General features: G+C 39.3%; 1 protein-coding gene across 8 annotated transcripts in view; it reads right to left on the reverse strand.

The window, feature by feature from the left end:
- Nucleotides 1-24,798, reverse strand: part of LOC6536321 (maternal protein pumilio) — a 177,995-nt gene that overhangs the window by 75,196 nt on the left and 78,001 nt on the right. For 3 of the 8 annotated variants that reach the window (XM_015192180.3, XM_039376763.2, XM_039376764.2), the window contains exons 1-2: nucleotides 16,255-17,119; nucleotides 307-318 (exon numbers count right to left, since the gene is read on the reverse strand). The exons of 3 other annotated variants lie outside the window; for them this stretch is intronic. In XM_015192180.3, coding sequence (XP_015047666.1) covers nucleotides 307-318; nucleotides 16,255-16,398 — 156 coding nt within the window. In that variant the 5' untranslated portion in view covers nucleotides 16,399-17,119. Of the gene's footprint in view, nucleotides 1-306; nucleotides 319-16,254; nucleotides 17,120-24,798 lie in introns of those variants that run through there. 2 more of the 8 variants (XM_015192178.3, XM_015192179.3) reach the window with 1 other exon arrangement.

The raw sequence follows: 24,798 nt of genomic DNA on the forward strand, positions 1-24,798 counted from the left end.
CATTTGGCTGCCTCACTTTAGGTTCACTGAATACAATTTAATTGCTAATATTTACCCCACCCACTTTTTGCAATGACGCACTTGGCCGGAAGATTTTGTTTAGCGCACGATTATATAACACAATCAACAATTGTTAATAAATAAGCCAATTTATGTGCTTAATATTGCGATGGTCGGAAGGAGGAGCCATCTGTGAATAACTTTCAGACAGGGAATACATGTGTACATCACCCAGGAGGCAACCAGTTTTGGGGATTGAAAGTGCAGATGGTCGGCCAGATATTTCCTACCAAAGAAGTTACGTACATTGTCACCTACCTGCAAAGAGAAATAGAAAAGGAACGTGTGTGAGCAATGGTTGCGGAAAATGCAATTTCAGATATGTTGACAAATAAATACGGTTAAGGTCTTGAGATTTATAACGACATTTCAGTGGGCGAATTGTGCACAAAATAAATCTTTCAGTTTAGCAACTAGAAGAGCTGCTGTACACGTTTGCTTGCTCAGGTTTATAATAAATTCAGATTAATATTCGTGTGTGTGTGAAAGATTTGTAATTGAGTCAGAATGTTTGGATCTTATCTTATTCGTTGTTCCTGCATTTTCCGCATAGTTATCCCGGGAAGTTCTCAAGTTCTAGCAACTAAATCCTTGGAATATTCATAGAACTCGCTGTTACACCGCAAAAGCCAACTTAAAATTCCCATTCAAGTCAAAACAAAAGGAGTCTTGCTCTTTGTTTGGCATATTCTTCTGCCGAAAAAGCCGTCAGCGAAAAACCACAAAAAGCAATAGCAGTTCAAAGGCGATACTCTTGGCCTAGGTTCGTTGGTTGTCAACTTCAATTTGGTCGCTTCTCATAAATATTGACGCGAAAATTGTCGCTTGCATTTTGGGCAAGGGGATTGAAGCGGCGGTGGGAATCAGCCGGGTTATTAAAAAATTCATGGCTTGTAAAATGCTGAAAATCCGGGCAATGGAAAATTTAAAATGCCTATAAAGGGAAAAGGGCGGAGGGAGCAACCCAAAGCACCGGACTGGGCTGGGGAAGTCGAGATGAAAATTGGCCGGCAAAGCGGCTTATAGAACGGAGGAACAGAAACCAATGCCGCTTGCCCTGTGGCCTTTTCCGACCGCAATGTTGGCGGATGGGGTGGGGTGGGGTGCTGGTGGATGGGTGGAAAAGCCTTCAGAGGTGGAAGGTGGAGCGGGTGGAGTGGGAGGAGCGCGTGGAAGGGGGCCGTGCGGTCTGTGGGCTGGTTGGGCTCGGAAAACATGACTGCGTTTGACGTCCACTCGAAAATATCATTTACATATCCGCGGAGGAGTTCGCCGTTGCTCAGCGGGAAATACATGAAAAGCTTTTAAATTTTTGATAGCCACCCGCTTTTCATCTCGCCAAAATAAAAAAAAAAGCACAAAAACCTGCGTGAGTTGTATGCTGCTGATCCCTAGCATCCGAATTTCCCTTTACTTTATCCTTTGATTTCTGGCATCAGTTGTTCATTACTTTTTTTTGTGCAAATTAAAATTAATTTCAATGTTTAAGGCCTTAATCGTAATAATATTTCATTTGGTTAACCCTTCCGGCTGTTACAATTCTAACCAAAGGTAAAAGCACCTTTATCTTTTATTAATATCCATTCCAATTGCGCTGTCTGTTTGCAACTACAGTTTTTAGGCACTCCTCTCATTTCTTTCACCCTTAATTTGGCTTAATTCTTTGTTTATTTACTTCTGCCCCGCTGGCTAGAGATGAGATATTGGTTTATGGCCAAAACAAGAAAGATAATGGAGGGGAAAAAATGTTTGTGCAGCCACATCTGTGCACTTTTTGCCTTCGGTTTGTTTTGCTCTTCGGATCTGTTTCTCTTGGCGTTTTTGTTTATATTTTAATTACGTTTTCGTGGTTGATTTATGCCCATGAAACCGCGTGGGTGGTATTAAAAGGGGGTGTGTGGAAATAGAGTGGTCGCAGTTGCTTCTCTTGGCCTTGAAAGGAAATTGGGTTATCAAGGGGGATTATATCATAATTGCCACAGAAGATTGCACGATGCAGAAGGAAACTCAAAAGAGCTAAGTAAAATGTTTGTTAAATACTTATACCCTTATTCTCAATACTTCCGCTTAAAGTTTTATAAATTCTCAATTATTTTTAGTATCTTCCTCAGAAATCGCAGCGCTCTCACCTCATTGTCCCCAAAACGCAACTTTCCTTTGTTCCCGATCCCTTCAGTTGTGCAATGCGCTTTCCATTTGTTTGGAGATGATAAATGACCGGCATTTCCCAACTATCCATCTATCCATCTAGCAGGCAGACCTTCCATGGACATCCGTGCATCCAACTAAGTAATATCTGTGTATCTATCTGGGCTATCTTTTTTGTGTATTGTTATTGCCTTTCGGTTTGAATATTTCCGCAATATACATACATACACACATGCATACATATAGGTACATAGAATATGGCCATCGAACGTTTTTCGTACTTGTAACTTGCAACTTGTCAGTTTCTGCACAAAGACCATCAATTTATTTAGTTTTATTATCTGCACACGCAGTGCGGAGAGTTCATAGATGGGAGGTGGTAGGTGGGGGCTGTGGTGTTTTTTTCCCGAACCAAAGTTCTTGTTCTTTCTATATTGGCTCAGAGGTTCTATTTTGTAGTTGTTTTGCTGGCCATTTTTTGCTTTCTTCCTTTTGTTTACGCTCTGCACGCAATGCATAGCACAGCACAAAAAGAAAAAAAAGGGAAAATTGTTTGTTGCAAGTGTCGTACCCCTTTTCTCCCCAAAAGAAAAATACAAAAATAAAAAAAGAAATATAAGGGCAAAAAAACAATGGAGTGAAAAAAGGAATATCTTGACACTTTATCGTTAGCCAAAAACTAGCGCAGCGTAAACAAAAGACAAGCGATGGGCGAAAAGTGGAGGCAGGCACAACATGACACGAGGGGCGTGGCATGTGGGCGGGGGGCATGGCAATGTAAGGTTTTGGCATTTTCGCGCTTGGCGTTAAATTCCCCTGACAGCTATAAAATTGCATTTTAGAGCAGCACACAGCACACTACAGTGCAGAGAAGTCAAAAACAAAGTGATGGGAAGGAAGACAGGAAGGAAGGAAGGAAAAGGCACGCAGCGGATACAACAATGTATCTATGTATCTAATAAATAGTTATTGCCGATGTGCAGCAGCAACAAAAACAACTAATACAACTACAGCGAAGAGAGCAAGACGAACAAAATTGATATTCCCCCGAAAGCAAAAGTGCGACATCATTATATAAATTGTGCGGTGGCTGGCCAAAGTGAGCATCATATGTTTTCTATCTGTATCTATCAGATACACTAGCCGGGTGGCTTGGCTTTCCTCTAAGTTTGAAGTGATTTCACACACATGTTTTCCCCAAAGCAACTTTTCTCCTCCCCTCCCCCCTCATTTTCCTCTCCGTCAACATGACCACAAAATGTTTCACAGCTGTGCGCGAAGGGAAAACGAAAAGAAAGAAAATATCTGAGAGAACGCGGGGGAGTTTCCCCTGGCTATTTGTCATTGATGGAGAATATGGGTATCGGGGGAGTTCGATCGGTGGAAAAACAAACAGAAACTCGTGCACGTGACACTGAAATCATATTTATCTGATGCACCACTGGAAAATTTATTCTAGCAGCGCAAAAAGTCCGTCTCAAATAATCTTTTAATGTGGCCGAAATGTATATTTCATTGATTGAATAATTATAAGGTATTAAACACAATTATTGGACATTGTTTAATTGAGAAATAAATTAAAATTCACTTTAAATGAAATATATCCCTTGTGGCATGCACTCTCATTAAATTTTAACGCATGAACACCAATTATTTGTGTTTTTTAGTTGATTTGTAGTTTCAGTATTTCACGTATAATTGATAAGAAAACTGCTCGCGTTGAAAACAGCAATTCTACAACTGTTTTCTAACTCCCTAACTCGAAATCTGTTCTATCCCCTTGGGGTTTCCATTTCCATATGCCTCGCACAAATTGATTCGATTGCAATCTTCGAGTGAGTGAATTTTTATGAGACATCATCCGAGCTCCGTGCCCGCTGTTCTACATCACACATGATGTAGATTTTTTTTTTCTCCTTAGGCCTGCAGCCTGGAGTCCTTGCGATAACAGTGCCTCATGACACGTGTCTACGCCACGTGTGTGAGGGCCCGTCTCTTTTTTTTTTTATTTTGCCCTTAGAAAGGGTTAGAAACTGACGGCCGCCTCTTCATTTCATTTTATTTAATTTTTCTGTGGTGGCTTTCACTGCCGTACCACTTATGTTGAGATTACACGCTTGTCAGCGAAGGCGTTTCGCTCTCAAAATTCTCGGAAAAGGGTTTTTGGGGTGTTGACGGAAGAAGGAATGGATATTCTTGGCGGAAGACTGATAAAATGAGCAATATGCTGGAGTTGCTCAAGTTAGATAAGTGCAGTACTTATAAGTGCAGGTACACGTACTTTGGGTGTTTAAGAATGCTTTCTATTCATGTACTAGAATATGGTATATTCATATTTATATTTAATGAATACCCTACATAAATCCTATTCATTATCGACATGGGCTAAACATTTTTGGGCCAAATTTCATATTTTTGGCAGCTCATTCAACTTTGCTCATCTTCAAAAGTGTTGAAGTGCAATTTAGATGAACTCAACTTTTGGATTACGATTTTGCTAGCATCGCCTCCTCACTCTATGCAAAAGTTTTTTATGGTAACTCCTCGTTTTTCCTCATTTATATATATACACACACTTTTGGCTCTGAACGATTATGAATGCGAATGAAAATTTAGACGGACAGTTGAGCGAAACGAAAAGGGGAGGAGAGCTGCTGGCTGTTACAAAAGACTCTTGGCTACTAAGCGGCTGATGAAGTAGATTCAACGGCAGGAGCCTGGCATAATTTGCTTAAATAATTTGTAAGTGCAAAGTTATGAATTGCTTGGATGAGCAGCAGCTTGCAGAGGATTATATTCCTCACTTTTCCCTCGGATCTCTCTCCTTCGCAGCCGTTTGCCATTTTCCCGGGAAACGCATTTTGCCGCAAATCGTTTTTAACCCCACCTCCTCCACCACACCCTTCCCTCGCCACGAAATGCTCTAAAATTTGTGCGCCCAAACATAAAATGTTAATTGTTTGTTTTTCCCCGTTTGACAACCCCATTTTCGTAGGCATTTTCAATGAGGAAATCAAGCTTAGAATTCACAGAACAGAGTACAACAATAAAGAAAAAAAGGTTGGAAAAGTGGGTTAAATGCTTAATGATCTGATGATCACGCTGGGAATGGGAGCTGCAGTAATTGCAAATGGAAAATTGCAACTGCAATTGCTGGCGCAGCACGTAGAACTCATTTCTCTGCCTGGTTTTCCACAATAAATAATCATGCACATGCGGATGCGCAGATACATCGTTACTGGGTGAAAGTTTCATTTCACACACTGTGTGTGCTTCCATGTTTAAATGCAATGAAATTGGATTTTCATTACGAATGCTCCACAGTGGACGATATCTTTTGCGGGCTATCAAAAAGCGTTTGCTGCTCTCTCCCAGTTTTCCAGTGACCATTTATGAATTACGACAATTTCACTGAGGTTGGCTGACGTGTGACACAGTTTGTCTGTGGGAGTTTCCATAATTGTTCTTACGTGACACATTTACCGACTCCTTTTATTCAGCAAAAGACATGGTAAACACAAAGAAGGAAAGGAACTGGTATCTTCCATATACTTTGACAGTTTTCAAACGCGCCTCACATGGCGGCACGTTTGGCTATAGGCTGAAAAGTTGACTCTTTGTCAGTTTGTAGGCAGCACGAGCATATGTATCTGTCAGATACTTTGGCCAACTCACGTTACACGTAGCCGGCATGTACTTCCCAGAAGAACGAACCGTGTTCACTGCACCGGGCACGTTTGGGCCAAGTGTATCTGCCAGATACTTGTCACAAAGAAATGCCATCCTAAGAGATGCATATCAATGGGCACTTCTTATGTATCCGCATCACAATGTAGAAATCCATTAGAATCTTAATCAATTAGCACAAATAATGACGGTGCAGCAATAATTTATATCCTGTATCTAACTATCCCAGCTGCACAACAAATCACAGGTATGCCCTGACTTATGGGTTAACTACCAATCAACGTGCACCAGCAAACAAACCGAACTGAAACTATAAAAACAAACACACACACACACACACAATAGCAGGAACAACAAGAAGTCGATGAAAACCAAAATCAAATCCAAAACGCACTTAACTCAATATGGCTAACTTTTGGCCCCTAGATCATATCCTCCTCTGTGCTCCAACCCTACATACATATGTATGCATCGCCCAGATTCCCACATCCCGGTGCCCTCCGCATCGACATCATTCAAATAGTCGTAGCTAACAAATTGCACTGTCGAATGCAATATTTTTGCTTTTAGCCATAATACCTTTTACATATGCTACGACAGATGGCAGAGAAGAGCATTTTAAGCTGCCATCTCCACCCACAAGCTCCAGCTGGCTCCCGTCCCTCATCATCCTGCATTGGACCCCACCTCTTCCCTCCTGCACTTTTGGTACACAGAGAAGAAAACACTGGTTACTTGTGAATCAAACGTAATATATCAAATCTAGAAGTTTATGAGTTACATTCAATATTATTAGTTAAAGAATATATTGAGTAAAGCCTTTACTCGAAGGATTAACATGTGATCCAATGAGTTTCTCTCAGTGCACTGATGCTCTCAAACCAAAGGTAAGTAACTGGCATGCAAGCCAGCCACAAGAGTCAGTTAGTGAGTCGGGATGTTGAGGTTGAGGGGAGAACTTGTTAGCATGAGATGCGGATGTGTCTCGGACCAAAGGAGCAGCGAGTGCAGAGAAGATACCCCAAGTGGAGGAGCAGCAGAAGGAGCAGCTGGAGGAGCATGCGAAGCAGGAGGATGAGGGTCTGCGGGGATGAGAGCGATGCCAAAGTGATAAATCCTTGCGGCTTTTTATTTTCACCGAGGCGGCGTCGTCTCCAGTGTATCTGTGTGTGTGTGTGTGCTCTTGCGAGAGTGTGTGGGAGTGAGTGTGATGATGTGCCACGCCCCCTTTGCAGCGCGCATTGCATTACAGGCACAATAATTCTTACTGACAGCTCTTGGGTTTCGTTCTTTTGGCTTTTTTTCCCCTTTATTCTTTTTTTTTTTTTGTTCATGCCCAACATGAAACGCATTAAATTTCCCCACTTAGCGCCCAATTAAAGAGGCAAGGAATCAAACCAAGGCAACCGGAGGCACCCTAAAAAAAAGTATCCTACTTTAGTATCCTTTTTTTTTACTTATCATACACCAAAAATTTACGCCTCGTTAATTTCAATTTAAGTGCAGACAATTTAAAATACAACCAACGGAAAAAAATCAGTACCCAACTGAAAAGGGGCGAGAGCGGGGAACAAAATAAACCCAAACTTGTGCCGTTTTCACAAAAGGCAAAGCGCAAATTAACGGCTCCGTTTTCGAGAGGTTTTCCAAATGGAACCATCCTATTTTCCGCCCCCACTCACCACACACACACCCATACAAACACACATTAGCTTTGGCATAAAAAAGTATTTTATCGTTGGCCAGGAAACAGTTTGGCGGAAGCCGGAAATGTTTCCACTTTTTGTTGTATTTCCCTTCTATTCCCTGGGCTGCTGCTCCTCGGATTGCCGCTAAAAAGGGTTTAGTTTAGCACAGGAGGAGTGAGTGGAAAGCGCCGAGAAGTGCATTAAATATTTGACTAATTAAAGTAATGGCCAGAAGCTGGAAGCGAAACGAAGCATTCGCAATTTATTTGTACAACAACGAGTTTATCATTTCGCATTTTTATATTTAATTGTTATTTACTTTTATGCTGCGCAGCCCAACCCTTGCTGAATAATTGTGTTTGGCTGGGCTTTCAAGTTGAACTCTTGTCGCTGTCGTCATTATTATTCTCATAATTGGGTCGACAAGTTGTCCACTTTGGACTTATTAAAAACAAACAAATCTAGAATAAAAAAATTCAAACTTTTTCTCCTTTTTAAACATAAATCATAGCATCGAACTTTGAGTAATATTTATTTTTTTCCTGTAAGTATTTGATTGTATAAATATGGCACTAATAATGTTGTATTAATTAAATTCCGTGGTATAAGTAAAATTAATCCCAAAATACAAATGATCTACATAAAAACACACTTAAAAGGAAATACACACAAATTGGTATATTTATGTGGCAATAATTATTATTCTTAACATACCTTGCACAATTAAAATTTAAGTGACTCATGTGATTAAATTAAATTTCTGAAATTCCACTGACATGTTTACAATTTATTTAACAGCTGACACAAGCGAACATTTTTGCATAATTAATCCATAAATTAGAAACCTTTTAGATTTTTTTTGGCTGTCCCACTTCGAAAGCACACGAATTCCAAACAATTACAATGAAATCATTCTGGAGTCATCAGCCCGAAAGTTTAGTCAACTCTGTAATGGCCAAGTTATCATAACAATCAAATAAAATACCCACCAAAAACCAGTTACCCAGTTTGTTGCCACACAAAAAAAAAAAAGAGTGGAGAAAAGAAGAGTGTGCTTCAAGTGTTGACAATTGACTTACTGACTTGTAGCTCTTGGCCATCATGCAATAAACAAGCCACAGCTAAAAAGAATCCCAAGAAATCAAGTCATAATATTTTTCCGACATTATTTTCCACTGGCCACTGGTCAAACAAACACGCATCTACACACATTTACAAGTATATCATTTTTGCGAGAAACGGGTGGCATTCAAATAACATGGGCCAAAGAACTTTAAGCCGGCAGCAGCTGACTGCGGACACATTCATAAGCTGGCCAACACACACACACACGCACACAAACAGAAGTAAACTACTTTAAGACGGGTCGTTGACTTTCAGTGAGCCACAAAAAAACTCGGCTATTTTATTTGTCCAACACTTTTTTTGTTTTCGTTCTTTTGACACAGAATTCTGACACAGAAATTATGAAATGAAATTGTACGGACTTTATGGAAGTATTTGAGCAAGCAAAATGGCAAACATGTGTGAAATTATTATATAATTGCTGGCGTTCAACCAACAAATATGAAATATGAAATGGCACAAAGTATAATGTTAATTTGAAAAAATAAAAATTTAAGAGTAATTTACACGCACATGTTCAAGATATGTTTTGAAATGTGTACCTTTACACACAATTTTTTCGCTGCTCTATTGGCGTACTTAAAAAGATTTTTTTCCGCGGCTAAACAAGAAAAATCTTTTGATATTTTGGCCGATTTCATTGCATCATTTGTAAATCGAAATTTAATGATTTGTGATGATATATACAAATTTATTTTAGGATAAGGTGAATAGGAACTTTTCCACCATTAAACAAATTTCAATTTGAAGTGCTTTACCACAAGGGCTCGAATAAAAAATTGGGAAAACGGGAGAAAATGGATAAAAAGGAGGTGCAGCCTGGCTACGAAATTTTCCGCACATTTGAGCGGAAAATTATCGATTTATATATGCAGCACACAGAGACCAGAATGCAACAGCGGCTGGCAAATAGACCCACAGACAGAATTGGTTTGGGGCAAACGGGTGGAAAAATGATGCGCCCAACATTTGATGAAAGAGGAAAACTCACACTTACTCACACACACACACGCATACAAATGTTAAGGGGAGCATATGTAACATGCTCGCACATTTGTAGAGGCAATGGCAGATGGATGACACACTCAGCGGGCGGGGGGCGTAGTGGGAAAACTCTTTTGGTGAAACTTTTCCGAGGGGCGACAGCGGGAAATTGGCGGAGGAGAAAATGGTGCGGCGGCGGTGCCGGCTACTTTTGCTTACTTTTCATTCAAACATTTTTTGCATGTCAGAAAGGAATTCCTTTTCTTCTTGTAGCCACACCATCCCTAAATCTAAAACATTGATATGTGTGTGGTTCAATAAACTGGCGCGTGAATTTTCCACTTTACTCCTACATCTCTCTTTTTGTGCTGGTTATTTTGGTAAGTGTTTCGAAATAAAGAAACTAAAAACTGAATAAAGTAACAGAAAGACTGAAATTGTAGTACGAGTTTGTTGTCTGCGCTTTTATGTGTCCAACATCCGATTGAAGTTGAGAGGAATACTTCGCTATTGCAATTGGTCAAAGAATTTTTATGAAGTGAATCGAAGCCGAATTGAGTAGTTCGAATTTCGCTTAAACAAAATGAAGATGAGCACAGTTTCCAAACTAGGCGAAATAGAAATAAGAAATAATTCTCAACAGCAAGTGTCTTCAACGTCCCTTTGATCTATACTGAATGCTCCATTTCGCAGAATTCCTATAATATATGCCTGTTTAAATATTTTGAACACCTCTCCCTTGAGCTAAACCAATTATTACAGTCATCGAGCCTTGACGTTTCTATCTACATTTCCCCTGTATATTTTCTTTCAGCGTGGGGCGAACGAGAAAAAATGGAAATAAACTTTTCATCTCAGTTTTTTTTTGTGCCAACAGTTTTGGGGGCGAGACCTTTTTATGCCTCTGCTAATTTGCTGTCATTTTGCTTTCCATGCCTAGAGCGGCTAGAACACCCATCCTTGAACCCATCCTTCGGGTCGTCTATGCATTATATATCGATCAAAATTCAATTTGTGACGCTTTTTTGCGAGCGTTTAAAGCGCAGCTGGAAAAAATGGCAGCAAAAGATGAGCGACGACGGGAGAAAAACGAGAATTAAGTTTAATTGAAAAAGTTTGTCACATTTTTCTAGCAGCGTTCTTTTCTGTCTGGTTTTCTGGTCCCCATTTTTTCCAGTTTTTTGAATATTCCTTTTTTTGTTGGTCATGACTTACGTATGACCTCGAGCAGTTTTTAATTAACCCAATTTGCAGTCTGAGCTGAAGAAGAAACTTTTCCACCAAGATTGCTTCGCTTTTCTGTCCGTGTCTTTATCTCTCCGTGTGTTTCTACCCATTTTTCGCCGCTGTCACTTTGAATTCAAATTCATGTGCCAAAACCCGGTGGCTGGTGGAAAACAGAAGCTGAGCCACCGCTGACTTGCCAAAACACAAAACTTCCATTCCAACTTCAGTTCAGTTTCTGTTTCGCTTCAGGTTCGATGTCAGAAGATATCAATGCGAGTGTGTCAGAAGCTGTGGAGCTTCGAGAAGATGATATAAAGGTGGATTATCCTCTTTTCGCACTAAAAAAAAAAGTTACCCTTTGGCACGTTTTTGGCAGTGGAATCTCATACCTCCTTGAATTCGTAACAAAATTCCCTATCCTTAAAAACATGCTAAAGACAAGCTACAAATTCAAAGATCATCAATTAATCGTAAAAGACCATTTTTCATTGTTTAATTCTTTTTTTTAGATGTTACAGTGTATCCTCGAATTTGCTAAAACTCATTGAGTTTCAAAATGATAACATTTCTCTGCTCAACTTTCCAGAGATGATATCTAAACCTTTGGTTCCCCACCAACATTGTCTTTAATTTCAGCTTTAAGGCATTCGTAGCTTGAAGTCATAAGATCAAGATGTTGTCCGAGTCCGAGTCGCAAATAAAATTCTTCAGGGGGAGGAAATGCGGAAAATATGACGGTATAAATTTGTCGACGACAGACAACACATGTTGTTAATAACTTTATTGTTTGCTCAGCTCTGCCTCGCCACTCGTTTATCGAAACTGAAAGACGTGACGACTGGACCATGGTCACAATTAAATACAAAGTGAGAGATTTTTGATACTTTTAAACGTTGCTCTGGCGTTTTCTTCTCTCGACCGTATTTCTGCAAACGTTGACAGAAAATTAATTAAAAATTCTCTGTGTTCGTTCGGCTGGGTGGGCAAAAACTATATAATGACTTGCTATCGATTGCAGTGTGTTCAGTTCAAATGGCTGTATATTGCGATTGCGTTAAGTTCATTACTGAACTCTCAATAAAAAGAAGGGCGGCAGGTGGAAAATGAGAACTCTTGGACACAGGTGGTCCAAATGCAGTTGATAGCTGCATTCGATGGGATTAACTCACGGAGTCTTAGAAGCTCGTAAAAATGACAATGTTGTTGGGAAACTCGGCAACAAGAATAGGAGCTGCACCTTAATGAAGTCGTATATTTAAAGAAAGCTAGGGGAAGGAATACAATCCTCTGGAGAAAATATATATTAAGGAACTGGTCTATAATTAAACATTTCTTTGGTAATTTAGGAATAGAAGGAATACAATTCTCTGGAGAAAATGTATATTAAGGAACTGGTCTATAATTAAACATTTCTTTGGTAGTTTCCATTCATTAACATTAATCCCCTCTTGACTGCATTTTCTTGCGCATCCATTCGAGTTTCCCCTTTTTAAACTTGCTCCAGTTTTCACCTGCATGCCAAATAAAAAACGCAACCGAACCAAATCTGAACAAAACCACGTACCAAAAGTGGAAAAAAAATACTTAAATAAACTGAATCAAACGCAAACTTATCCACAATCTTTTCTCTCTCGTGCTTAAATTTTCCGCCCCGATTTTCACCGCCCCTTGACCACAACGAGTTTTTCCGAGTGCTTCATAGCTGCACATAAAGTCGTTAATACCGCAGTTTTCCTTTCACACATCGCAAATACCTAGGGAACTAGAGTGTGAGCCGGGGAAAACTGAGGTCTCATCTTCTACACCCCAATCCCCACCTCCACTCGAGCTTTTCGCCCTCCATCTCTGAATGCGAATCCGTGGCACCTAATTTGCTGCAATTTTCACCGCTGCCAACGGAAAATTCTGCTACTCCGTTCACCGGCTTTATTAAAAATGCATAAAATCTGCACAACAACACCGCAGCAACAAGAAAGCAGAAGGCGAAATAAATTCTGTTTTTCACGTTACCTATTTATGTGTATAATTTTCTTCATGTTGTAATTTAAAACGCAGCATACGAGGAAAAATGATCAAAATAAATATTAAAAATAAATTAGTGCAAGCAGGGACTTTTTATTAACTTTTAATTTACGAAGGGTGTAAAATAATGACAGAGAAGTGCAAGAGAACTTGCAGCTGCAACCGAACACGAATGCTGGCTAAATACGAAGCGAAATTGCAATATAAGCGAAAAGATTTATAACAACAACCGTTCAAGGTATGAAAAAAAAAGGGGGGTACAAATATGTGTGTGCACACCCATAGACACGTGTGCAGTGGCCCTTACACACGCTGGCACACAGATAATTGAAATTATGTTTGGAAATTGCAATTTGCTAGGCAAGTAGAGGAAACTGACCATACGAAAGAAATACGAGCGAAATTCCCAGTGCACCCACCACATTACGAACAACGAATAACAGATGCTCTTAATTGAAAAAAAAATATTTTATAAATTATATTTCAGCTTGTAACTTTATCTTACGAGCACAAATCACGCTGAAGGGAATAATATTAAACAACTACGTATGCATTTGAGTATACTCGACTGGGATGTATATAAAAAGAATATAGTGATACCTAAAACACTTCTAGAACCCAACAAGCCAGCAGTTTCCAAATGAAGGTGGAAACCTAAGAATAAGAAAAGAATACAGAAAAACCGCAGAGAAACTCAAGAAATCGGGAGCCATGATCACGAGTTTGATTAAGCTGAGCTCGGCTAATTTCATAGAAAGTTGCGTGATTTAATTGATGACTGAGCGTCGAACAAGCGCTTCTTCGCGCTTCCTACAACTCCCCCTATTATATATATCCCACCTCCTTCTTTTTTCCATTTTCTTCTTTTTTTTTAGCATAACCCAAAGGCACTTGAGCAGAACGGTGGAGAAGCACAGGGAGATGGAGGGGATTTGCAGGGAACACAACGATTTGCAGTCAAAGTTGCAGTAGGATGGATAGGAAAAAAACGAAGTGTAGTAAAAATGGAAAACCAAGTTAGAGGAGCGACAGGGACGGCAACTGATGTAATGACATTTGGAAAAGGCCAGCAACAACAACAACATGATAAGCTTTTCCTTTTGGAGAAAAGCCTCTTGCTTGCTGTACGCCTCGAGCACTTTTCAGTGTTTAACTTGTGTGAAGTTTTCAAGTTGCAGTCGGACAAGACAAGACGGATAGATAGATAGATGCGAGCATCTTAGGCATCATGGCCACTTGTGGAGGTTAACCCACTGACTGCCAAGGGGTGGTATGCTGCTTTGGCATAGTGTGGTTTGGTGTGGCGTGGTGTGGCGTTGGTGTGGTGTGGCATCGTGGCTCGGGAATGGAATAAATTGGGGGTTCGAAGTGGCTGAAAACCCAAGACAGCTGTTGCCCCAGGCTGCCTGTGGTTCTGCGGTTCTGTGGGCCTTTTAAGCAGGTCAACTGGAGACATGAGAGTAGCGGCAGCAGATTGCAGTTGTCGAGAAGTTTGGCTGGAAGTTAATCTATTTGAAAAGTTACCCAGGCAGTTCGAAATTAAGGAACGAGAAGGGAAAAATAAGGAGAATGATACTTGGGAACTGGACGGAGATCTGTATGTGTTTGTATTACGCTGAACTACATTTCTTGGTTGAAAACGTTTTAGCAAATACTACTAACAATAATAGCAGAAAACAATCAAGACAATATGTTCCATTTGTTGGAAAAACATTCTCCCCAATTTCAATATTTCTTCTGGACCCATAAAATCCTTTACACTTGCATAACAAAATCACACGACACCGCTCTCGTCTGTGTTCTTTTGGATAAAATTTCCATCTAATTACCGTCAGAGTGTCACAGGCACTTGACAATGACATCTTTCATTTGGACCCCCTTCTGGCTGCTCCCCAAACAATAACCCCAAGTAATACCCAGTAACATTTGAGTGTGAACCACTCCTCGTCGGCCCCTTTTGGCCATAAGTACTGAGCACCGAGTACTTGGCTATGCACTTTGATATGCGTCAGTCAGTCAGTTGGGTCGGTTTTGTGATGCTAGAGAAATGGAAACCTGAGTGCGATGCGCAACACACGTCGAATACGTAATATGTGGGTGATTTTAAGGCAATCTAAAGTGGGAGGTGGTGGTGCTGCTGCTGAGGTTAGCAATTTTGCTCCAGCAATGCTTAACAAATTATAAACATTTATTATTTACGCCATAATCTATATAAACATTCAGTTGCGTAAAGCGAGAATGGACTAAGTCACTGGCTATAATGACGTTCCATAAGCATTCCCGCAGTAGACTCCGTTTTAGCCACTTTACAGGGATTTCCAAAGCGCATAAATCACTCAATTGGAAAATGCACTATCTCTTCTATCTCGCCTCCACTCTATTCCCGCTCGCCTTCCACTTTCGGTTCTGGCCCAAAGCATAATTCATATGCTATTTAAGCCCGGGCCATAAATTTACCGACCAACGCACACAGGCACCCACATTAATTAGAACGAAGAGTGAACTCTTCGCTTACCTTTCGGTCTCTGTGGTTATCTAATAAAAAAAAATATAGAGAACCCATAACCAGACGCAAAACGGCGCATACACACAGTGAGAAAATTATGCTGAGCCTCATTAGTCTTGGCCCGAAGATTAGGCCCGTTTCTGCTGGAGCAGATTCTTCGCAACTAAGCGTATAAGCCTACTGGAGAAATGAGAATGCAAAAAGTTGCACGCATACTGTACTAAAATAATCAATCAATGTGCCAATCAATCTTCTATTGGAAAATTGAAATTTCCAACAGAAATTCGAATTGTACGAACAATGTAGTGAACAAAAAAAAAAAGGAAAACAATCAACGGAAACAATTACAGGATACTACATATTTTCAAATTGGGACTGTTGATTCTAAAATAGAAAAACTAATTTAAATCTTCTTCTTTGTAAGCACATATCCATTAAGCTGGGTAGAAACTGCTTTACATTTTTGATTTTTTATTTCTGTATTATTATATGAAAGCTATCAGCATTATTTGTAAGTCACGCTGGCGCTACTCATTTCAGATAATATTTATCAATACGAAAAGGAAACTATTATTTCATTTCATTGTTCTATGCAATCTCTAAATGGTACATATATATAGTATTCTGTACTTCCTATTTTCTATGTATGTTCCTATAATCTGTATGTTAAATAAGTTTTTGAATCATCATCGAAACAAAGATTATTAAATTTAATGCTCAATCCAAAGAACTTATCGACTCGAAAACATTTCAGATCACTGAATCATTGCGCCACCGACAAATGTTTCCGGGTTTGGAGGAACTTACAATATGCTCCTTTAGCTCCTTGGAGCGGATTGGTCCCAGCCAGTGATGTAATCCAATGTAGCGTTTCTGCACCATTTTCAAGGCGGGGGCGCCTTGGGCATAGGGGCCGCCCAAAAGGGCGGTGGTAGTTTCTAAAACCACCATTTTGCTAGCGCCCGGATCAGCGATAGTTGCTGTTGCTAGTTGATATTTGATGTTAGCAACACTTTCCGGCTGATTGTGCCGGACAAGCGATATGGAACTTCACTGTTTTGTAGAGGGTATGGTAAGGTAATCACGTGTGTGACCCTTTTTGGGTTCTTTTATTTCTCTTTATGATTTTTGCGTTTTTAATTCCGCAGTGGGTTTCAATTAAATTTAAGCCGAATCTCTTGCCAGACGTGACACTGCGACCACAATAACGATGAGAGAAGAGGACACCGGATGGGAGCTCTTCTCCTTCTGCGTGTTATAATCTGCACTTTTAATCCCCGGACCACGACGACAACGACGACAGTTTCAATTTACTTCTGCCATTTGGCAATCCTTGAAATCAATTAAACGACACGCACAATCCATCCAGCAATTCCTTACTTTACTTTCTGCGATTATTCTCAGACACTATTTGGATTTCTTCTTTTATAAATTAATGCTTTTTTCTCTTCTCTTCTCATCTATTCTTTTTTTGTTTTGTTTGATTTTGTTTGGGAGGCACAATTGTTGTACAATGTTGGATGCTGTGGTCAAACACTTATTGCTAGTTGCTTGAATTTATGCAGCGCGATAAATAAACCACGAAAACGGCGACTACGGCGAATAGTAAAACGGAAACGAGATGCGCGGAGACAACCGTTGTGTTCAAAGTTCCATCGCGAACTGATTTCGTATGTAGATTCTCTTGGCTGATTTTCCAACTTGGCCAAATAACACGAGCGCTTCCGAAGCCAGAGCCGAAGTCCAAGCCAAAGCCGAGGAGAAACGAACCGAAACGAACGCAATCGTAGTGGAGAGCCGATGAATGCAATAATTTAGAAGAGAATTGAATAGTAGAGTCTCTCTCATTGCGTGTAGAATTGAGGCAAAAACACTTGTTGTTGACGTTTTTCCGCCGCGGCACACCCCAAAAATAAAAGAGAGGGCGCAAAAACAGAGAGAGAGAGAGAGAGAGAGCGAACTGTTGCTTTTTTCCATTGGAGAGTTTTGCGCACTCTTATACGACAAGAATGGTCTTATAATAGCTGAGAGTACAGAATGGCATTGCCAGCTGGCGCGAGGAAAAGTGCAGTTATCTTTTGTAGAAAATCACCACACGAAGGTTAAAGGCCGCGGGGTGGTGGGCGGTGGGTGGTGTGAGCTGCATAGATATATGTATGCATTGTTTTTGCCCTGCACTTCCGCTAAAGAAAAAGCGGCAAATTCGGAGAAATTCAAAGCGGTAACAGGTTGCCAAGGGCCCATAACAATAAGGAAAATTCATTTCGAAGGAAGTTTAAAAACTTTGGTAAGCTATAGCAAATTAATTATTTCGCAGAATATAGTATTTAATCCCAGAGAACCATAGAAAAACCTTTCACTTCGGGGTTATTGTCTAAGCTTCTATGAGTGGGTAACATAACTATTTTTATTTTAAGGTACTATAGGGATTTTAATTATAGTTCATTGATAAAGAAATATTACCAACCAAAAGCAAATCTTTTTCCGCATTGTAATTGATCAACGGCTCTTTCAACTATCTAATAAAATCACTTTATATGAGGCCATCAAGAACTAACATAATAGAAAGATGGCATTCCCTTTTAACTAACAGCAAGAACACAATTTTTTGTTTAACCTTGAATTAGTTAAAATTATGTCACATAGAAATTCCAAAGACTTGTGGCTCTTTAAGAACTTTTTATCGAACTTTTTATTCAAAAGGCAACAGGTAAATCTTCTTTCTCCTTTTTGTGAAAAAAGTTAAATATATGTATATGTATATACCAGAACCTTTAACCCTCGGTTATAGCCAGCGAAACATAAAAAAAAAGTGGAGAGGGTAGAAGTAATTCTAACCAAAATGAGCTTCATTAATTATACACAACTGGATGACAAGTTTCCAGCGCCTTGTAAGCATTTTAATGATCATAAACCAAGCAACGAAAAAGTTTCGTTGACTGCGTCGAGTTGAGAGTATTATATATTAAGCAAACCCATGCGGAGTTTGTTGACTTCTTCAACAAAGTGTGACTAAACAAATTAAGCCGAGAACCGAGAAATGCTGGGGAAAAGCTGAAACAGGGGGCAAATACGAAACAGATCAGCAGCAACAGTAATACTACAACAAAAATATATATAACAAAAAAAAAACCAAAAACCTGGAGCGCACTAAATTACAAATTAAGTAAGGTTCGTATCTCGCAACATCAAAGCTGAAGCTTTTTGAGTGTGAAAAAAAAACGCAACAAAACACGTAATACTCGGTAACAAGCAAAGCCGATTTCACGCACGAGAAGAACGAGTGAGTTAGGAAGATGGAAATGGGGATGGGGCAGGGGATGCGGGATGCCACTTCCATTTATGAAAACTGGAAAATTGTTGGCAATAAATGGAATATCCATCAGCATCGTCATTATCCTCTTGACCATTATCAACCACATTCACCCAAATGGGCACAAGACAACATTCTTCCTTTTCCTGCCTATCGAAGCCAGAAGAATCTAACGGTTCATGACTGCAGACTGCAGATGCTGCGCACTGAAGAAAATAATTATTTCTAGGAACACATGTATGGCTACGCAACTACCGTTTTCTTCTTGACATCGGCTACACTGAAAATAATTACATTTTGACATTTTATTACCTAAAATAAGCATTGAAATGAAAACGAAAAATAAGGCGTGTTACGAAGATTCAAAAACTACCTAAGAGTTGACTAGTAATTTATCTTAATTCTGCAACTATTGCCATTTTTATGATTGCGATTGAAATAAATGATTTATTAATTATGAGCCGATTTTTTCAAGTGCAAGAACTGCATTTAGCACAAATCCGAACCGACAGCGACCACAACTTGTTGCCATAAACATGTTGCTGCAACATGGCATCGGTAATTAAGCGGTAGTTTCTAGTTACGCTGCTCTCACGTGATTGTGTTTGTTTGACTATATTATTTTTGCTTGCTCGTTTTTCTAGCTCAAAAGTTCATTGCACGGATCACATGAGAAATTAGCACAGCGCAAGAAGAAGAAGAGAGGCTGGGGTCCCAAGAAAATTATGCAAACCGCGTCCAATAAAGAGAAAGAGAGAAACAGAGATATTAGCGATCTCTCAGTCTCGAAAAACCCCGGCAATGACATTCAAAAAAGCTGCCAGTCGAGCTCCATCTCTCTCTTTTTTTCAGCAGCCCTCTCTTTCGGATTGAGCACCTTTTGTATTCCAGTCAAACCACTTTGATTGGGGAGTTCGTTCACCGCACGAATTACGTTCGGGTTGGCAACAAAAACCATATGAGATCATTATGATCTAGCATCATCGTCATTAGCGTGATCGGGTTCTTGGCCTAAAAATATTTTCTGCCTTCCACGACCTGCCTAACTGCATTTTGGCCAGAGCTCTCGACTCTCCTCCTCTCGGCCATCTCTTTCCAACTTTGCAGATTTCATATACTTAGCAATAGTGGAGCTATAAAACTTGGTTCTTTGAGTCTTGCCGTCTTATGTTTTAGCAATTAGCTACTAAGACTAAAATTGCATGTTCGCACAGAAGGTGATTAATTGAAATGACTACCTTCATATGTGAGAAGTTTAGTGGATTTTCTAACACGTTATTGGCATACCCTTTTCTAAAGTTAGTATTGTTATTATTGGGAACCAATCTTTTGGAATGTTATGAGATATGCCATTGACTGTTTGAAACCTGTACGAATCTCTTTGTTCTTAGTTCTATTTTCCCCTGACATATTTCATTGCATTCCTCTCTATAATTTTCCCTATAAACTGAGCGTCGTATCTATGCACACATGTAGTGTGGTGGCAACGGTTTTGTTTTGTAAAATAAATTCGTTTAGCCTGTCAAGGGCCTATCGATAACGTTAAGTCAACGCCTGCATGCGTGTGTGTCCATGTTGTTCGCCATGTATTTCTCACCCACAATGCATTTCATTTGCAATTCACACTAAAGTGAAGTGCCCCAGCAGATACGAACGATGGGGGCGTACTATCAGTGAGGGGCGTGGCAACGTTGGGTTGGGGCGTGTTGCATTGAAGTTTTCAAGTGTGTCAGTCAGTCGGTGGAGTCTAGTGTTTGCCTCCGGCTGGCGGGGTTGTCAGGTAATTGAATAACGTCCTCAAATAAATACGAAATATGTATTCCACTTTGGTGCAACTTTTCCTGCTTTTTTTGTGGAACAGGCGGTTATGCCACAAAAAGGGTTATGCTAAAAGTTTTGTAGTTGGCTTTTTGGCCAAAGTTTAGATAGGGATTATTTGTGGTTGCAAAAACCATTTTGTTTGCTAGGCTATGGTAAGAATATAGTTTTCAAACGGCTTTAGAGATAATAAAGTAAACGTATTTTATAAAATTCTCTTAATTATTTTTAACTGTGTCTTGTGATTTTAATATATATGGTACTAAAGTACCAAGTAAGTGTATATTATTTATATTTGATATATTTCTATTTTCTATTGTTGCTAAAACCATATATGTTACTGATTTTAAAAAGCTCGACCATTTTGTTCAATCTTTTATCTTTCATTTGGAAATTTTATTTCGCTATTCATCAGCTGGCAGCCAGCATTCATTTGTCTCCCATCCATTCGATCCATTCGCCCCGTTGGCATTCATCGGATGGCATATCTAAATTGAATTTATAATAGTTGACAAGACAAGCACCCGCCATTGAACCCACCCACCGCCCACCTCGGTCGCTTGGTCAACCAATTCAGAGCAATTCTCATTCATTTACTTCAATCACTTCTCACGTTTTTTGCTTTTTGTTTCTTGTTTTTTGTTTTGCAGCTGAGCTGAGCGAGATGGCCAGCCATCCAGACAGGCAGACAGAAAGAGTGAAAAAATGTGGCGAAAATTAATTAAAAATCAATTTGATTTTGATTGTTGACTGTGGGTCCTGCTTCTATCTGAGCCCCTCTGTGTTAACCCATCTATTTGTTCTCGATTCCCCTCTTTTGGTCGAATGTTTAATTGACATTTGGTACAATGTTTGACATTTTTGCTCCACGAATCGAATACGATTTGTTGTTGTAGCGTTCTCTTTTTTATGATTTTTCAATTATACAATTTTTTTGTATCGCTTTCTTTTGGTCCAGTCGGCAGCGATATGTTGTATGCTCGCAAAAACAAATCAAATTAAAATAAAAGAACACTTTTAATTGAATTATTTTGCTAGAAACATATAATTGCATCCTACGTATTTACCTCTAATTAAATTGAATTCAATTGGAAATGCTTAAAAACATGGTAGAACATGTGAATCATGAACATTGAAACGACATTAGTCCAAATGAATTAATACTGTAATTCACATATTTTTCTCAAAGTATTTTTTTATTTATCCATCTAACAGACATTTTCAATGGCACCAAATGCAATTTTGATTGCGCCAAACACGTAGGACTCAGCTTGAAAATCGGCATAAAAAAGTGACACGATTTTCAGGGATGTTTTGAACAGAACTGGAAGGCAGCCAACGTCGCGTTTCAGACAATGCAAATAAAATAAATGTAACAGCAAAGAGTAGCCAGGTAAACAAATGTCATAAATAAATTGATACGAAGATCGAAGCTTTAAATACTCTAAATTAAATCAACAACATCTTAAGCCGTTTTTGATTGGTTTGTTATTCTTAGGTAAAAAGCTAACAAATGGTTGTTTTTATATCTCATCATGTATGATATTTACTTAATTTTTATATGCACACCTCATTTTGTAATATAATTCACATTTAATGGCAACAAACTCAAGAAAACAATGCAAATAACTTGTATTATAGAGTAGAGGTATGAATACAATAAGACCACAAAATATATGACAATGAAATACCTTTTGGCTTCAATTACTTTTGAAATTGGCACAGACTCAACCGATAATAACAGCCAAAAAAAGGTAAACAAAAGCAGCTCGAAAAGGTGTCAACAAAAGTATTTAAATAAAGTGTATTTAAATCGCAACAATGCGAAGTGAATACCAAAAAGTTGAGAACCAGGCGTGATAAACAAAAGCTACGGTTAAGTAAACATTATGCCAAAAGGTAATAATGTCGCACCTTGAAAACGCATTTAGCTTTACGTTTCTTTTAAATCAAATTTAAGGAGCTGCAATTTCGAGGGCAACTTCTGTTTAAATTAGCACACAGATTTCTTTAATTATCGCAGTGTAGTACAGTCACGTACTTATCGCATCCCATTTAAAGCATTTTGGTTTCGATGCTTTCCCTCGTATGTTTTGTGAAAAGTCTGTTTTCGATTGATAAACGACAAACAATAAGCTGTTTTCTTTTACAGATGGCAAAAATGTTTTCGTTGTACGGAAAATACCACACTAAATCAAATTGCTTACAACTTACATTACAAATCCATTTAGTTTTTGGGAATCACATTTTTGAAAATCGTTTACACGTACCTGTAATGATAAGAACAATGCAAAATAATTAATAACAATTGAGGCAAATCTCAAAACTTTACTTTTTGAACATGCTGTTTACTACATTCCCTATAATATTCTTTCACTTTTTATCCTCACTCTTAAGTTGATTAAAAATTTGAACGCACTTAAAAATGTTCTTTTTTTCGTGGTCATACCTCATTTAACCAAATTAAAAGTAAACACGAGACGAGTACAGGCACCGCAAAACAAAAAAGGAAAATAAAAGAAAATTCTCTATGGGTGTGTGTGTGCAGATTTAATCAGCACCACGAGTTACCCAACCGCAAAAAGTATGCAAAGCAAAATTATGAAAGGCCAGAAGGAAGAAAAGGTAAACATAGCGAGCAAAGTGAAAGTGACACGCCAATGAAGGGAAAAATGAGCCTCATCAGCAAATATTGAAGAAGCATACTTAGTGGCCGGAAAATCAAACCGAACGCCCACGAGCAGATGAGCCAACTCATTTGGAATTTTCACAAGCTATTCTCCTCACATTCTCCCTCGGAAATCAATGGGAAATGCTGAAGGAAAGGCCGACAAATTTGCAGCAGCATTTCATTCTCGGTTTACTCCCCATTTTTGTCTCGGCTGATGTCATTGGAGTAGCCTCAAATAGACCGCAACCGACCAGTTGACACATCCCATCCCATTCCATCGCATCCTATTGACCATCTAACATACGTGGGCTGAGAACTCGGAGAAGACGTACGAGTTTCTTCGTGTCCTTTCGTTTTAGGCTGACTGATTCAAAGTGAATCCTGGCTATAAACTTTTTCTCTTAGTTTTTTCAGAATATCTGATATGCAGCAATATACGAAACAGTTCTCTTCAGACTAATACTTCTTTGTAGGAAATTACTATCTCAACAATATGAGATGCATTAAATTTAATATCCAACAACGATCGTATGATTTATGTGATATATAGTTATATTACAATAATAGCTTATATGTTCTATATAATAATAATCCGCCTTCCAGAGCTAAACAACATCTTGGAAGGGCATTGCTAGTCCCATTAGCTTGCCATTCCTGTCCACAAACATACACTTTCGAGAGACAGGAGGCAAAGTCCCCGTTTTCCTTCGACTTTAATAACTTTAAGCAGCTACGGTCAATTTAATTTTCATGGCAGGCGGGCAGAAGACTGGCGGCAGTCGGTTTGGCAAAGGACCTACAGAGATGGCCAGAGGAGGGAGTCTGGGCGACATGTATATCCATGCATCCTTGGACAAGGCAGGCGACAATTTGAGCGAACATATGGAGAGGAAACGCTCACAGGAAACAAAAATTGGAATAAAAATAAAGAAAAATCAAGCAGCAAGAACATTGAAAAGAAGAGGGAAAAAAGTTGAAAGGAAAACTTGATTATAAAGCGATGACTTCACACTTTGCCGGACTACGGATTAAAAAGGATGGAGGCATCGGGTGGTTTTAGGACATATAATTTTCTTTTGACCAGGACAAGGACATTGTGCAAACAGAGGCGTGTACCCAAAAATGGGGATAAGAGGGGATGTTCTAGTGTAATTTAATACTTTTCTAATATGTAGTTGTCTTTTTGTGCGTCTCCCGGCTTCCCTTAATCCACTTTTTACCCCATTTTTGGGGCAAAGAATTTTAATAGAATTGGTAAGCTGAGATGGGTATACTCGTATGTTCTGTTCCCCGTCTCTTTCGCCGTGCGTGATTAGATGGCCAAAAAGTAGGCACTGAAACTTGGAAAATATGCTAGGTTTGCTATCCCCATCCTTATTTCGCATCATCTGCCCTTCTCTGTCTGCACTAGGTCATTCTCAAATTGCTAGTTGAGCTCCAGGGGAATGAAGTGCAAAATGACTAGCATAAAGCCGTCGAAACAGCAGAAAGTAAAGTCAACAAGTCGTCGTATCGACGGACTCTTTTACGATGTCAAGAGATTGGTTGT

Source organism: Drosophila yakuba, chromosome 3R, assembly GCF_016746365.2.
Source record: "Drosophila yakuba strain Tai18E2 chromosome 3R, Prin_Dyak_Tai18E2_2.1, whole genome shotgun sequence".
Classification (NCBI taxonomy): Eukaryota; Metazoa; Arthropoda; class Insecta; order Diptera; family Drosophilidae; genus Drosophila; species Drosophila yakuba.